Source organism: Stegostoma tigrinum, chromosome 20, assembly GCF_030684315.1.
Source record: "Stegostoma tigrinum isolate sSteTig4 chromosome 20, sSteTig4.hap1, whole genome shotgun sequence".
NCBI classification, from domain to species: Eukaryota; Metazoa; Chordata; class Chondrichthyes; order Orectolobiformes; family Stegostomatidae; genus Stegostoma; species Stegostoma tigrinum.
This window is the reverse complement of record NC_081373.1, coordinates 25,234,891-25,250,861: the sequence shown is the minus strand read 5'-3', so window position 1 is coordinate 25,250,861 and position 15,971 is coordinate 25,234,891. Positions and strand designations below refer to the sequence as shown.

The 15,971-nt window shown below is 39.2% G+C and overlaps 1 protein-coding gene across 1 annotated transcript in view; it reads right to left on the bottom strand.

Moving 5' to 3' along the window:
* Window positions 1–1,974: 1,974 nt before the first annotated feature.
* Window positions 1,975–15,971, bottom strand: part of zdhhc6 (zinc finger DHHC-type palmitoyltransferase 6) — a 35,492-nt gene continuing 21,495 nt past the window's right edge. Inside the window, exons 7-11 of the mRNA XM_048550675.2 lie at window positions 15,724–15,891; window positions 12,835–12,876; window positions 8,430–8,575; window positions 5,414–5,460; window positions 1,975–2,326 (exon numbers count right to left, since the gene is read on the bottom strand). Of these exons, the coding sequence (XP_048406632.1) occupies window positions 2,223–2,326; window positions 5,414–5,460; window positions 8,430–8,575; window positions 12,835–12,876; window positions 15,724–15,891 (507 nt within the window). The 3' untranslated portion in view covers window positions 1,975–2,222. The remainder of the gene's footprint in view (window positions 2,327–5,413; window positions 5,461–8,429; window positions 8,576–12,834; window positions 12,877–15,723; window positions 15,892–15,971) is intronic.

Sequence of the window (15,971 nt, the reverse complement as noted above, 5' to 3'; positions counted from 1 at the left end):
CAAGTAACCAAATTTAAATTGTAGGTAGATTAAATGCTTTTCTGTAACACCAAGTATTAGCAATAAGAAACAGCATCACAATCCACTCTGCACCAACTTTCACCATTCATACTTTGCTTCTTGTAGATGCTACTGTAAACTTACGTACATTTGTTTGAGCCACAAGTTACAACTGCTGATTCAGCTTCTAATTCTGTAATTCAAACCCATTCAGGCAACTACCTATAGCTGTTATAGTTACCTGGTACTGAAGAGCCCCAGTATCACCCAACGAATGATGAGCTAGTTATTAAGATAACTTCTGAACAAGTTAAGATTTGTTTGTCATTTACTTTAAATTGGGAAATGAAACACAAAGCTTATAAAGTCATATCACATATCCTGCTTCAAAAGACATATCTGCCCCACATCTATTGTGACCTCAAAATATCCCAAAGCACTGGAGATGCTTTGGAAAGGTAATCATTGTTGTACTGTAGGATACAGAGCAGTCAGTTGCTGTTTGTGGAAGTTCACGGCAACGTGATTAAAAATAATTATCAGGCTGTCTAAGTGATTTCGATTGGTTTAAATTATGGCCCGAACATTAGAAAGTACTCCTACTAACTCTTTTTCAAACAATAGCAGAGGGATTTATATTTACCCTCGAGGACAGATGGGACCTTTATCTATCAAAAGTGAAACATCCCAAATGGTGAAGAGCCTATTTACTTCCTACCCTGCAGCAAAAATAAAATTTAAACACAAATTCAGCCTAATTTTAAAATCATATTTGTGGGCATAACCTCTTTTGCACAGGTAGCCCATGGTCCAGAATTAGATCACTGTAGATATTGTATATTGTGTACTCAGAGACTGAAATATAGCTCACTCACGGCAGGTCAGACACTAGGAATGCTACAGAGAATAAATCACCTCCTGATTCCTCTAAGCCTATCCACCAACTACAAGTCACAGATCAGGAATGTGATGGGATACTCCCCACTTGCCTGCATGAGTGCAGAACCAAAAATGCTCAAGAAACTTCACACTATCCAGGGCAAAGTAGCTAGACTGGCACCACACCCACAAACATTTTCTTTCTCCACTGCCGACATTCAACTGCAGCAGTGTGTACTATCAACAATCTCTGATGAAGAGTCTAGGCCCGAAACGTCAGCTTTTGTGCTCCTGAGATGCTGCTGGGCCTGCTGTGTTCATCCAGCCTCACATTTCGTTATCTTGGATTCTCCAGCATCTGCAGTTCCCATTATCACTGTACTATCAACAAGATGTATTGCAGAAATTCACCAAGGGTCCTTTGACTGCATCTTCCAAACCCGTGACCGCCACCATTTAGAAGGACAACAGCAACAAATACATTGGAACATCACCAAGCCACATGTTCCGCTCCAAACTACTCAAATTCCTGACTTGGAAATATATTGCCATTCCTTTAGTTTTGCTGAATCAAAATTCTAGAACTTCCTAATGGTGTTGAGGGTTTACCGACACCAAATGGACTGCAGTGGTTCAAGGCAGCACACCATTTTCTCAAGGGCAACTAGGAATGGACAACAGATGCTGGCTGAGCCAGCAATGCCCACTTCTACTGAATTAATACATTAAAAAAATTACAATCTGCAATGGTTTATTCCAAACCTACTCCAAAAAGGAATCTGGTGAACAATATAGAAGATGCATATTTTACTTGGGTTTACTTCCAAGTCTGCAAAATCATCCAGTAAAATTGAACAATTTGAATTGTAATTACTTAGCTACTTGCTTAAACTCAACAAACCAGGGTAAAATTCTTTGATCATTTTCTTTATATCTGGAATGAAATGAAATTTTGATACTAAATCAAAGTCCTTGATCACCATACAGGTTTAATTTCTCATGCAAGATTTGTTATCCAATCAAATGTTGCCATATAATTTAGATCAAAGCTAATGAATTTCAGCCGCAGTCTAGAAGGAATACCACAAACCCATGTGAAAGCAGAAGACGATTTATTGTTTTTGACAATCTAGATCACCATAATTAGGTTGTTTCACAAACATTGAGAATCCAAAGGAATTCTTTAGGTTATAAAAAAGAAATGCTTGTGAAAACTGCTGCTTTATCAAAGCAGGTCAAGTATAAACTAAATCTGAAAAAAAGTTATAACTTTCAAGCTAAGGAAAATAGATCCTGTAAATCATCACAAATTCTGCTGTCAAAAGCACAGGCAAAAAGAACTGTTACAAAATCTTCTTCTCTTCTTCTGTTGGCTTTTCTGTGGCCGTGTCATATAAACATTTTTCCACACATCTTCTTGGGAACCAACCTCGTTCATGCTCTCCGACTTAAACAAAAATAAAAAGATAACAGAGTTAAAACTCAAAGCTTAAATAGAAAATAGTGCGGATCCTACCTTTATTTATTATGATAATTTTTGATTACTCGCTCCACCTCCAGGATATTTAAAACTCCTTTCTCCCCAGCACGTAAAATCAGGGGAACCTCAAAAAAAGTGGGTCCTGGAGATTGGTGCTCTTCCTCACTTACGTGATTTTCTCTAGTGGGTGGAAAAGGGCAAGTTTTAGCAGCTCTTGCTGTAACTTTAGGGTTTAAGTCTAAAAGGCTTTGTTTCCCCTCCATTGTTTTTGTGGGATGTGGGCATCACTGGCTGCCTGGTATTTCTTGCCCATCCCTTGTTGCCCTCGAGAAGATGGTAGTGAGCTGCCTTTTTGAACTGCTGCTGTCCTCCTGCTGTGGGTTGACCCACAATGCTATTAGGGAGGGAATTCCAAGATGTTGACCCAGTGACAGTGAAGGAATGGCACTATATTTCCAAGTCAGGATGGTCAGTGGCTTGAAGGGGAACTTGGAGGTGGTGGTGGTGTTCCCATTTGTCTGATGCCCTTGTCCTCCTAGATGGAAGTGGTCGTGGATTTGAAAGGTGTTGTCTGAGGATCTTTGGTGAATTTCTGCAGTGCGTCTTGTAGACAGTACACATCTTGTAAATAGTACACACTGCTGCTACTAAGTGTCGATGGTGGAGGGACTGAATGTTTGTGGAGCACCATGAATAGACAAACTGAGAGAATATCTTTCCAAAAGCAATATGCACCACTTTCATTCTACAACAAGAATTGTAATTATTACATTTCTGATGAGGAGCTGCAGACAGACATACTTCAATGTCTAGTCTGCAAACCGGTACTCTGTCAGTACTGAACTGATATGTCAGATTAGATTTCAAAGCTACTTTTTGAATTGCATGCAAGACTGCTACCACTGAACTAGGTTGGCAATTTCAATTATATAATTTATGGTCTTGACAGCTTTTAAAAACTATAATTACTAAACATGAATATTTAACCAGAACTTTAAGAAGTTTCATATCAAAACAGTATCTCACACTTCTTCCAACAGGGTTTGTTTAAGCAGGCACTTTCTAAGAGACATTAATGCAAGGTTTGTTTACCATGAGCACTTGTTGTGTATTTTGCTGCAGGTGAAGATTTTAATGTTGTGCACTCCAAGCTCCTTTCTATTCCCTCTGATAACCAACAACCTAAGTTACATGTTCTATGTTTCTGTACCTGCCAAAGCCTGGTAATATTTTTCCCATGCCATGGTGTGAATCCACTTCAATCTAGTATTTCTTGGGCTATTTCCTGTGCATTAGCTAAGGGTAATGTCCAATTGACCAAAAACCTCTTAATAGTTTCACAGGATCAGAGCGATAATTGGAAATCCATTGGATTTTGTGTATCCAAGTTTGACAATTAATTCTTGTTATGAGCTGGAGGTCCTTGAAGCTCACTCACGATGCTTTATTTCTTGGAACAGGTGATACAAGGGTCTGGGTTTGGGAACTGTTGAGCTGACATTCCAGCACTTAGAACAGTGCAGGGAGTAAGGGATGAGTGAAAAGCATTAATTTTCTGAAAAAGCACTCATGCAGATGACTTTAAAAAATATATTATACGCTGGCAAAAAAATGCAAAAAAATTTTTAGTTGTGCACATTCACCCATTCGGTTAGTTTACATAAAAATACAGTCTATTAAAATGTTTTCTAGTGAATGCAAAGTGTAGCTTTATAAGATAAATTCACTTTTGGATAAGCTTATAACATTTTGTTTTAACACTTTTCAATCAGTTGTCTGATTTTTATTTTAACAAAATTCAAAATCATAGAAATCATAGAAACCCTACAGTGTGTACAGTGTGGAAACTGGCCATTCAGCCCAACAAGTCCACATCACCCTTCCGAGGAGCATCCCACCCAGACCTACTCCCCCACCCCTGCATTTCCATCATCTAACCCACCTAACCTAAACATGCCTGGCCACTATGGGCAATTTACCATAGCCAATCCACCTACCCTGCACATCTTTGGACTGTGGGAGGAAAGCAGAGGAAACCCACGCAGACACGGAGAATGTGCAAACTCCACACAGACAGTCGCCCGAGCTGTGAGGCAGCAGTGCTAACCACCGAGCCACGGGGGAGCCCATATTGTACAACCTTAGATCTGGACTTTAATTAGTTAATAGCTATCCACTTAAAACAAAAGAATCTGAATAAAGTTGTTTCTAAATTTTACAGAACAGAAATTTAAACCTTTATGGTTACTTTTTAAGATATATAGCTTACGTATTTGTTAGGGAAAATAATAATGATAACATTGGGGAAAGAGAATCCTGAAGATAGAATGAGCTCAGGGAGCCAAATTGTCAACAGCTGATAAAAACCACGAGAAAACAACAGTCGATGCCAAAACTCGGAAACAAAAACAAAAATTGCTGCAAAAGCTCAGCACATCTAGCAGCATGGAGAGAAATCAGAGTTAATGCTTCAGGTCAAGTGAATCTTCCTCAATTCTGATGAAGGGTCAGTTGATCCGAGACGTTAATTCTGATTTCTCTTCACAGAAACTACCGGACTTGCTGAGCTTTTCCAGCAATTTCAGTTTTTGTTGTCAACAGCTGATGGTCCCTTGATTAATGAGCAACTTTCTTGATAATTCTTTCAGCCAACAAAAAAATGTTCAAAAGTAAACATGTTTTTCACTAATCAATTTAAAAATGACGATAAGTGAGAGATCTAAACGCACAGCGAAATAAACCAGTCTCCTTAAATGGAATAAAATCAAAATACATTGGATGCTAGAAATCTGAAACAAACGCAGAGAATGCTGGAGAAACTCAGCAAGTTTAACAGCTTCTGTGAACAGGGAAACATAGCTAATGATTCAAGTCCAGTGTGACTCCTCAGCACTTCTCTCAGTGTTTGCTCGTTTAATTGGTGAAATAGCCTTTATTTTGTTTTTTAATAAATCCTGATCAAAAATGCAATTACATTGTCAATTTAAATAAATAGAACGAAATAATATAAGCAGGCAGTTCCTAAAAGATATCAACGCAAAATTGTTTATTTACCGTGGGCATTTTTCGTCTTCAAGTTCTTGTTGCCATACATCCAATGCCTGAACGGAAACAGTGAAAAGATTCTTTTGTATATATGAAAATGTTATGTCTTACAGAAGTTTTATTTACAAGTAAAAACTCCAGTTAATATCCTAGGTTTTGCTACTTAAATATTTACCCTGCTCATTGTTTTAGATATCTCATTTTTGATTCATTTGTTTTAAACATACTGCTGCTACTAAATAATCCCATACATTGTCTGTGCTAACTATATTAAACTCATTTTGTTCTCATATCTTATACAAAGCCTAGTTCTGAGCACGTATTTTGCTTCATGCTCCTGCATCAATTACACATCCAGATTTGTAGAAGGAAACCATCACAGCACCACGGATGCCAAGAATGGCCTTAATTAGTAACGGATTAGGAAATGAAATGGTACAACGATCAGTATGCACTATAGGTCACATAATGGTGGGGATAAAAGGAGTTTGGCAATTATTGCAGAAAAATGCCAGGATAGAAAAGTTCCAAACTGCATGATTTTCATTACCCAAGAAAAATAAAAACAAAGTAACTTAAAAAGGAGACAGAAAAATAAGTTGATTCTGCAGCAATGTGAAGAGAAAAAGATGAGTAAAGACAAATCTAGTTCTATACAATAAGGAACGGGGAGATTATAATGGGGAGCAAAGAGATGGCAAGCCAATTAAATACAAACTACCTGCATGAAGGAGAAAACAAATAATGTCCCAAAAATGTTGAGGAATACAGGTTCTAGTGAGACTGGAACTGAAGGAAATCACTATTAGTATGGAAATGGTATTGGGAAAATTGATAGGATTAAAAGTCAATAAATTCTCAAAGCCCGATAATCTACCTCCCACAGTAGTTCAGAAATGGCCCCAGAAAGACAATCATCTTTCAAGATTCTACAGACTGTGGATACATTCCAATGGACCAGAGGGCAGCTAATGTAACCCCAATATTTAACAAAGGAGAGAAATCTGTTGGCCTAACATTAATAGTGCGGAAAATGTTAGAGATTTAATAAAAGATTTAATAATTGAACACCTAGAAAACAGAGACAGAATTGGACATAGTCAGCCTGGATTTATTAAAGGAAAATTGTGTGTGACAAATCAGTTGGAACCTTTTATCCCCCCTGTGGATGTAACTAGCAGAGTTGATAAAGTAAAGCAGTGCATGTGGTTTTTTTGGAACTTTGAGAATACTTTCAATAAGGTCCCAGGTAGGCGATTAACATGTAAAATTAAAACTCATAGTTCTGGAGGTTATGTAGGTATGGAACTGGAAACAAAGAATAGGAATCAATGGGAGAGATTGTGAGAACTGCCGATGCTGGAGAAACGGAGATGACAAGGTGTAGGGCTGGAACAAAAACAAAAGTTGCTGGAAAAGCTCAGCAACTCTGAGGAAGATTCACCGGACCCGAAATGATAACTCTGTTTTCTCCTCCACAGATGCTGCCAGACCTGCTGAGCTTTTTCAGCAACTTTGTTTTTGTTCCTGATTTACAGCATCCGCAGTTCTTTTGGTTTTTATTAAGGTGTAGAGTTGGATGAACACAGCAGGCCAAGCAGCATCAGAGGAGCAGGAAGGCTGATGTTTTGGGTCTGGACACTTCTTCAGAAAAAAAAATTGAAGGTCCAGACCCGAAATGTCAGTCTTCCCGCTCCTGATGCTGCTTGGCCTGCTGTGTTCACCCAGCTCTACACCTTGTTATCTCTATAGAAATCAATGGGTCTTTTTCTGATTGGTAGGTGGGGTACCACAGGGATCAGTGATTGGACTCTAGCTATTCATATCGTCAATATTAAGGACTTAGATGAGGGAACAAATTGTAATACGTACAAGTTTGCAGAAGACTCAAAGCTGAGTGGGAGTGGGAGATGCGGGATGCGGGGAGGATGTAGAGATGGTTCAAGTATGGTTTGAACAAGATCAGCGAATTGATAAATACATGTCAAATTGAGTATAATGTGGATAAATGCGAGATTATCCACTTTGACATCTGGGAGTCCTTGTATACATGTTGCTGAAAGTGAAAATGCAGATGTGACAGACAGTGAAGGAGCCAATTGGTGTGCTGGCCTTCATTGCATGAAGATTCGCACATAGGAGCAAAGATGTCTGTGGCTATTGTACAGTGCCTGGTGAGATCAAACCTGGAGTAGTGCACGCAGTTTTGGTCTCCTTACTGGAAGTAGTTCTGGCTGTGGAGGAAGTGAAACAATGATTTACCAGACTGATTCCTGGAATGGCAGGACTGACGTGCGAACAGAGGCTGATTTCGTTAAGACTATATTCACTGACACTTAGAAGAAAGAGGCACATCTCTTAAAAACCTACATTGTACGAACTGGTCTAGATAGGCTAAATGCAGAAAGGATGTTCCAAATGATCAGGGAGTCCAGAATGAGGGGTCAAAGTCTACAGATATGGGGCCACTTAGAACTGAAACAAAGAGACATTTCTTCACCCAAACAATGGAGAGCTTGTGGAATTCATCACCACAGAAAAGAGCTGGGACTCAAAACACTGCATGTTTTAAGAGGTTAGATGTAATTCTTAGGGCTAAAGAGATCAAAGGGTAAGGGTAGAAAGCAGAAACATGATTATATCAAATGGTGTGGCAGGCATGAAAGGCTGAATGGCCCACTCCTGCCCAACTTTCCAAGTTCCTGTGTTTTTGAAGTAAAGTATCTAGTACATCTCATTTTGATTTGAAGTGAATCGGAAAAAAGATCAGCAGATTAAAAAAAGGAATCAGGATTTTTATAAGCATATATCTAAAAAAATAAGCATATATATCTTTTTGTAAATTTAATGATCAGCTTCATTAGAGAGGTTTCAGAATTAAATGAGGTGGTTTCCCCTCAAGTCATAAACAATCTCTATCAGATGTTTCAGAAGACCAAATGTTGCATTAAGTTGAAATAAGCATTTTCATCAACAACAGCTTGCTATATGTTTCATGAGAATAATCAATTTTCACTCAACTTACGGGAGACCCCTTGTAACTAAAATCAATTCTCCTTTCCTTAGTTGCATTCTGGGTTCTTCAGTATAAGGTGTGCAGAAAAATGCTTTGTATCCTTTTGTGATTGGACAGCAGGCTCCACTGTAGTCTTCAATCACTCTATACTGGACCTGTCCATACAAAATATACATATGGAAAACCATAAAAAAAACTCAACCACCAAATTTTCATCATGAGTAGGTAACCAGGTTTATGACAGCCTTATAGCACAGAATCTGGACATATTCATCAAGTTAAAGATCATGATTCTTTCAAACATTTATGTACCTAGAGATATGGTGAATTAATATTGTTGCATACAATACTGCAGGTTCTCAAGTCAGTCATTCCCATAAACTACTCCAAACATGTCAGGTGTTGGTATACTCACATTGCCCAATATCCACTTGCATGATTAATTTACACTAGTATTTTACAAAATTGCCCATTTCTGGTCTAAACCATGTCTTTTGCTGATGCTTCTTTGACTCTCTCGAGGATAAACCAAGAAAGTACCGAGCTATAGGAGGCAAGACATAATTATTAAGCTGCATAATTTCACAAGGAAGCGAACACAGAGTAAGTTCTGAATTAAGTGTATCTGTCAATCAGCATTATCATATGGCCAGACCAGTAATCCAGAGACACTGATCACATTTTGGGGACCCGAGTTCAAATCCTGCCAAAGCAAATGATGCAAATTGATTTCAATAAGAATCTGGACTAAGAGTCTAACGATAACCATGAAATCATGGTCAATTGTCAGAAAAGGCCATCTGGTTCACTAATACTGTTTAGGGAAGGAAACTGCTGTCCTCATCTGGTTTGGCCTGATTCCAAACCCAGAGCAATGTGGTTGACTCTTAACTGCCTTCTGAAATAACCTAACAAGCAACTCAGTTGTATTAAATGTTAGATAGATTCAAAAAAGAAATGAAACCAGACAAACCACCTGGCACTGACCAAGGTACAAGAAATGACAATGGCATAATCGGCCTTGTCAACCCTGGAAAATCTTCCTTCCTATCATGTAAGGGACAAGTGCCAAATTGTGAGATCTATCGCACAGCCTGTCACCGCCACACCCAAAGAATCGTATGTTATAGACAATATCTTAGACAACACATCACCCATGCCTGGATATTTGCTGTCCCATGAGCCTGTCAGGCCCAGCAGAGGTCAGGAGGGAATTGCCCTGGGAATTCTCAACATCACCTCCAAACATTGTGATGTCCCTTGGCACCAGGTTAAACATAGGTGAGGAAACCGCCTGTCCATTACCACATACTGTACACGCTCAGTTGTCAAATCAGTGCTCTTCCATGTTGAGCAACACTTAGAAGCACTGAGGTGACAAGGCTGTAGGATGTACTCTCAGTGGGAGATTTCATTGTCCATCAATAATGGTGGCTCGGCAGCAGCACCACTGATAGAGCTGATCAAGTCCAAAAGGTCTTTGCTGCTAGACAGGTGGTGAGTGAATCAACATACTTGGCCTCATCCTTACAAAACTGCCTGCTGCAGATGCAACTGTCTGTGACAGTATCAGTAAGGCTGGCCACCACTGTGGAGTCCGAAGTCTTGTATTGACATTGAGAATACCTTACATCATGTTGTGTGGCACTACCATTGTGCTAAATGGAACAGACTCCAAACAGATCTAGCTACTCAAGACTGAACATTCCTGAGGCACTGTGGGCCTTTAGCAACAGTGGAATTGTACCCCAACACAATCTGCAACATTGTGATCAGGCAAATTGCCTACTCTACCATAAACATCAAGACAGGGGATCAATGAAACATGCAGAAGGACAAGCAGGGAGTAGCATCAGACATTCTTAAAAATGAAGTGTCAACCTGGTGGATCTATAAAACAGGACTACTTGTGCACCAAACTCCATAAGCAACAAGTGACAGACGAAACTATGCAATCCCATAACCAACAGATTGATTTGAACTCTACATTCCTGTCATATCCAGTCATGAATTATGGCGGACAATTAAAGAACTCGCCAAAGGAGGAGGTTCCATAAATATCCCCATGCTCCAAAAATGGTGGCGCTCAGTACATCAGTGCAAAAGGTAAGGCTGAAGCATTCAGAAAATTCATTAGCCAGAAGCCTGAGTGCATGATCCATCTTGGCTCCTCCAGAGATCCAGCAGCATCACAGATGCCAGTCTTCAGACAATTCAACTGACTCCATGTAATATCAAGAAATATACAAGTGGCAAACTATAAGAAAGAAAGACGTTGGAGCCATTGGATACTGCATTTGAGACAAGTACTGGACCCTATCCAGGATTGGCTGAAAATTAGTAGGTAACATTTGCACCACACAGATGTCAGACAACGACCATTTCCAATAAAGAGACAAGAGTCGTGAGATCTTGTTGCAGCTCTATAAAACTTTGGTTAGACCGCACTTGGAATACTGCGTCCAGTTCTGGTCGCCCTATTATAGGAAAGATGTGGATGCTTTGGAGAGGGTTCAGAGGAGGTTTACCAGGATGCTGCCTGGACTGGAGGGCTAATCTTATGAAGAGAGGTTGACTGAGCTCGGACTTTTTTCATTGGAGAAAAGGAGGAGGAGAGGAGACCTAATTGAGGTATACAAGATAATGAGGGGCATAGATAGTTGATAGCCAGAGACTATTTCCCAGGGCAGAAATGGCTAACATGAGGGGTCATAGTTTTAAGCTGGTTGGAGGAAAGTATAGAGGGGATGTCAGAGGCGGGTTCTTCACACAGAGAGTTGAGAGAGCGTGGAATGCATTGCCAGCAGCAGTTGTGGAAGCAAGGTCATTGGGGTCATTTAAGAGACTGCTGGGCATGCATATGGTCACAGAAATTTGAGGGTGCATACATAAGGATCAATGGTCGGCACAACATCGTGGGCTGAAGGGCGTGTTCTGTGCTGTACTGTTCTATGTTCTAATATGTTCTAATATAACTATTGCCCCTTAATATTCAATGACATTACCATCACTGAATCCCCTATTACTAACATCCTGTGGATAACCATAGACTAGCCATATAAATATGGTGGCTACCCAGCAGGCCAGAGAAAGTTTCTGACCTTCTGACTGCCCAAAGCCTGTCCACCATCTACAAGATACAAGTCAGGAGTGTGATGAAATATATCAACTTGCACGGAAGCACGCAGCTCCAACAACACTCGAAAAGCTTGACACAAGACAAAGCAGACACATATATTTCACCACATATATTTCTTCCACCATCAACACACATCGGCAATGCATTTTGCTGCCAAAGTTAATCAAAGCTCATTGGACAGCACCTTCCAAGTCCATGGACACTTCCATGCAGCAGACAAATGGGAAAAACACCAAATGCAAAGTCCTCTGACTCATATCACCTTTCTTTCATCATCATTGAATACTAATTGCAGAACTCCCTTCCTCACAGCATCGTGGGTCTATGTACAACACATGAACAGCAGTGGTTCAAAAAGGAAGTTCACAGCCATCTTCTCAAGGGTAACTACTGATGGTAAATAAAAGTGCTGGATCAGCTAGTAATGTTCACATCCCATGAATGAATAAAAAAAAGTAAAAATGCACTTTTGACCAATAATTAAAATAATGAAAACACACTGCATCCCCTCATCAGTGGGTTATCATGTTAGATTTAAATATGATAATTCCTAACTGCTTTCCAAGAATCCATAGCAATCAAACCTTGTAAGCTACTTCAGGCCAAGAACCTGCCAACACTGGAATATCTACCTGACGGCTGATTTTAAATAAACAGCATCTCTTTGTTCTTGATATGCCAGATTTTTTACTACAAGTTGAGGGCTATCACCTGCTCCTGTAATTGGACAATTATCTACTGAGAATCTGAGTAAAACAAATTATTCTTTCATTTAGATATTAATTCTAAAGATAATTTTACCTTCAATGGTTTCTCACTGCCTTGGGCTTGAAGTTACAGAAGCAATGATTTGAGTTTTTGTTAACTTGACTTTCGGTTGCCTGCAAGTGGGGATTTCAAAAGCTTACAGGTTCTTTCTATTTACAGATTATTACTGTTCTAACAGACTTACTACATGCTTCATGAGAATGATCAATTTTTAAATAGTCAACCTGAGTAGTTTTGTTATTTCAAAAAGGTATTTCCTGTAATAGTAGCAAAACACTGTCTTTCAATTAAACTAAATGTTCCATGCAAAAAGGAATTTATAAATAATTTGCAGCATATTAAATATTATGCAAACAGGTGAAATGACTAAGTTCCCGATTCTTTGTATTGACTAACTGCAAACAACTGGTTTCAGAATTCATTATTCTCATATCAAGAAATTACTTTACACAAGCTACATCTAAATACTGCCATCTGGTGCAAGCCTGCAGGCACTACATTACTTACACTTCTCACTCTTTTATCAGCTTTCTGTTTCAGTTGCTCTATCTGTAAATAGAAAGAAGTATTTAACGTATATTTCCATTTAAAATTGAACAAATTTCAGTCATAGTCACAAGAGAAATTACAGAAAGTAATCCGAGTGAGGTTTCGGATGATATAGAGTGAGAGCAAAATTTAAACATTCCCCATCAGCCAAATCTCAAGGGACTTGATTCATTATTGATCCTTCCTGAATTCATTTAAAATATTAATGGATAAAATATTTCAACACGAGATCATAAATTTGCAGTTGATTATAGTAAAAACAGAACTTTTTGTGCAGCATCACTAATACTTTTAGTCTACAATTTACTAGAGTATGAAACAGTTGTAAAAGCGTTATGGACAGTTATCAAATGGAGCTCTGGTGTTCTCTCAGAGAGAGGAAGAAAGAATAAAAGACAAATTCATTGAAGTCACTTTCCTGTACCTCCTAATGGCTCGGTGAAGAGGAGCATAAGTTGTAGATTGAAGACAGGCCACCCCGTGATTAGTGTTGAAATTGCATGATTGAAGAAGAAATGTTAATGTAAACTAAATATTGAAGTTACAATACAATTTTAATTGCTTTGATTTTACTATGAAGGGACTTGAACTTATAGCATTCTTTCATGTCTTCAGAACATTGCAAAGTACTTCATGGCAAAGAGTTACTGAGGCAATTATAGTCACAGTTGTTTCCCAGGTAGTTTCAGCAACGAAACAGCAGAAGCATGGTCTCTCAAACAGCAGAGACAATTGAGCAGTTCATGTTTTATTGAGGACAAATATTGGTCAAGACACTGGGAGAATATCGTGCTTCTATTTTGGCGAATTGACTTTGGATATTTAGATCCAATTCAATAAAATCAAGGATTTAACAGCTAATGTGCTTGGTCTTCCAGTTAGGTCTGGCAGAGATACCAGAGATCTAATGGAACAAAAGATCAGGAGACGGGCGCATAGGCGTGAAAGGATAACTGGATCAGAAGAGGTCTTGTGGTGTAGTGGTGGTGACCCTACCTCTGAACCAGCAGGCCTTGGTTCAAGACCTACCTGCTCCAGAGGTGTACAATAATATCTCTGAATAGGTTGATTGGAGAAACTAAAAAAAAATTGGTTTAGACAAGACCTTGTGGTGCAGTAGTAGTGTTTTTACACGTGAGCCAGAATTCCTGGGTTCAAGTTACACTTGCTCTGGAGATGTGTAATAATATCTCTGAATTGGTTGATTAGAAAGTAAAATAATTGGGTGAAATGGGGCCCCTGTGGTACTATGGTTCCTCTCTCTGGTACAGGAGGCCTGGGTTCAGGTTCCACTGGCCCAAAAGGTGTGTCATAACACCTCTGAACAAGTTGGTTAGAAAATATAATTGGATGAGAACTGGGCATATATGAGGAACATGTAATCCAAGTTTTAGAGTTTTGTGATCAGCAACATAAACTTTGACTTCTAGAACAAATGAACAACGGGTATTGTGGCTCAGTCTGCAGACGATACAAAAATAGGTGGAGTGACTGCTGCGCTGAGGAGGTGCAGAGGATGCAGAAGGACTTGGACAGGCTTGGAGAATGGGCAAAGAAGTGGCAGATGGAATACAATGTGAGAAAGTGTGAGGTTATGCACTTTAATGCTAAGAATAGAGTTATGGACTATTTTCTAATAGGGAAAAGCTTCAGAAATCTGAAGGGAACAAGGGATTTAGGAGTCCCACATCAGGATTTTTTTAACATTAACACGCAGGCTCATTTGGTAGTTAGGGAGGGAAATGCAATGTTGGCATTCATTTTGGAAGGGCTAGAAAACAAAAGAGATGTACTGCCGAGGTTGTACAATGGACTGGTCCGATTACATTTGGAACATGGTGTGCAGCTTTAGGCTATGTATCTAAGAAAAAACGTTTTGGTCTTGGAGCATATTCAGAGGACGTTTACAAGGATGATCCCAGGGATGAAGAGCTTGCTGTACGGGGAATAGATGAGGACTCTGGGTCTGTACTTGAAGAAGTTAAGAAGGATGGGGTGGGGGGGTGGTGGAAATGGGGTGATGTCATTAAAACTTACGAAATACCGAGGGGCCAGAATAGAGCGTACATGGAGAAGATGTTTCCGAAAGTAGGAGAGACTATGACCTGAGGGGCACAGACTCAGAGTGATGGGTCAACTCTTCAGAACTGAGATAAGGAGGAATTTCTTCAGCTAGAGGGAAGTGAATCTGTGAAACTCATTGTCGCAGAAGGCCTCGAGGTCCAATCATTTAATGTATTTAAAGACAGAGATAGTTAGTTTCTTAGTTAGCAAGGAGACCAAAAGGTTAAGAGGAGAAAGCAGGAGAACGGGGTTGAGAAACAAATCCAATAACATACAAATGATAAATGGTGGAGCAGACTTGATGAGCAGAATGGCCTAACTCTATTCCTACATCTTTCTGTCTGCCGAGAAAGATATATGCCTAAACTCTGTCTAACCAACCTTTCAACAGTGGCAATTAACAAACGTGAAAGAAAACACTTTAAATTATACATCATTCCCTCAGTGTCACAATGGTGTCTCAGTGTAGATTACACTCCGCAAGTCCTGGAATTGGTCTTGAACTCAGGAGGAAAGAACATTTCAAATTGGACCAAACAAATTAACAACATTTTAATATCAAAAAGAATTAAAAATCACAATGAAGCATATATAATCAGTGCAATCTGACCTTACCAGGAAATTCAGAAGGAAACACATGGCTCAATGAAATTTTAAAGGAAAAAATTGACAGCAAAATGATTTTTGAAAAGATATACATTGTACACTTTTATTTGCTTCTGAATATTTCACATGCTCTAAATAACTTACATACAACATAATAAGAGAATTTTAAAAATTAACCGTCAATGAGTACTGATGGCTGCCTTGACGAACAGGCCAGAAAATTCCATCCGTCTCGGGAAGTCCAGACCATGTGAACACCTGTCTGAAGTTTTTCCACTTGCTTCCAAGGTCATATGGAAAGATGAATTCTTCACCTGTTTGATAATACTGGATTCTGTCTTTGGCCTGTGACATGGAGACAGATGTACTATTAAATTTGGAAAATATGTTATTGTGTTGGATGAATATGGTAATCTGCAAAACAA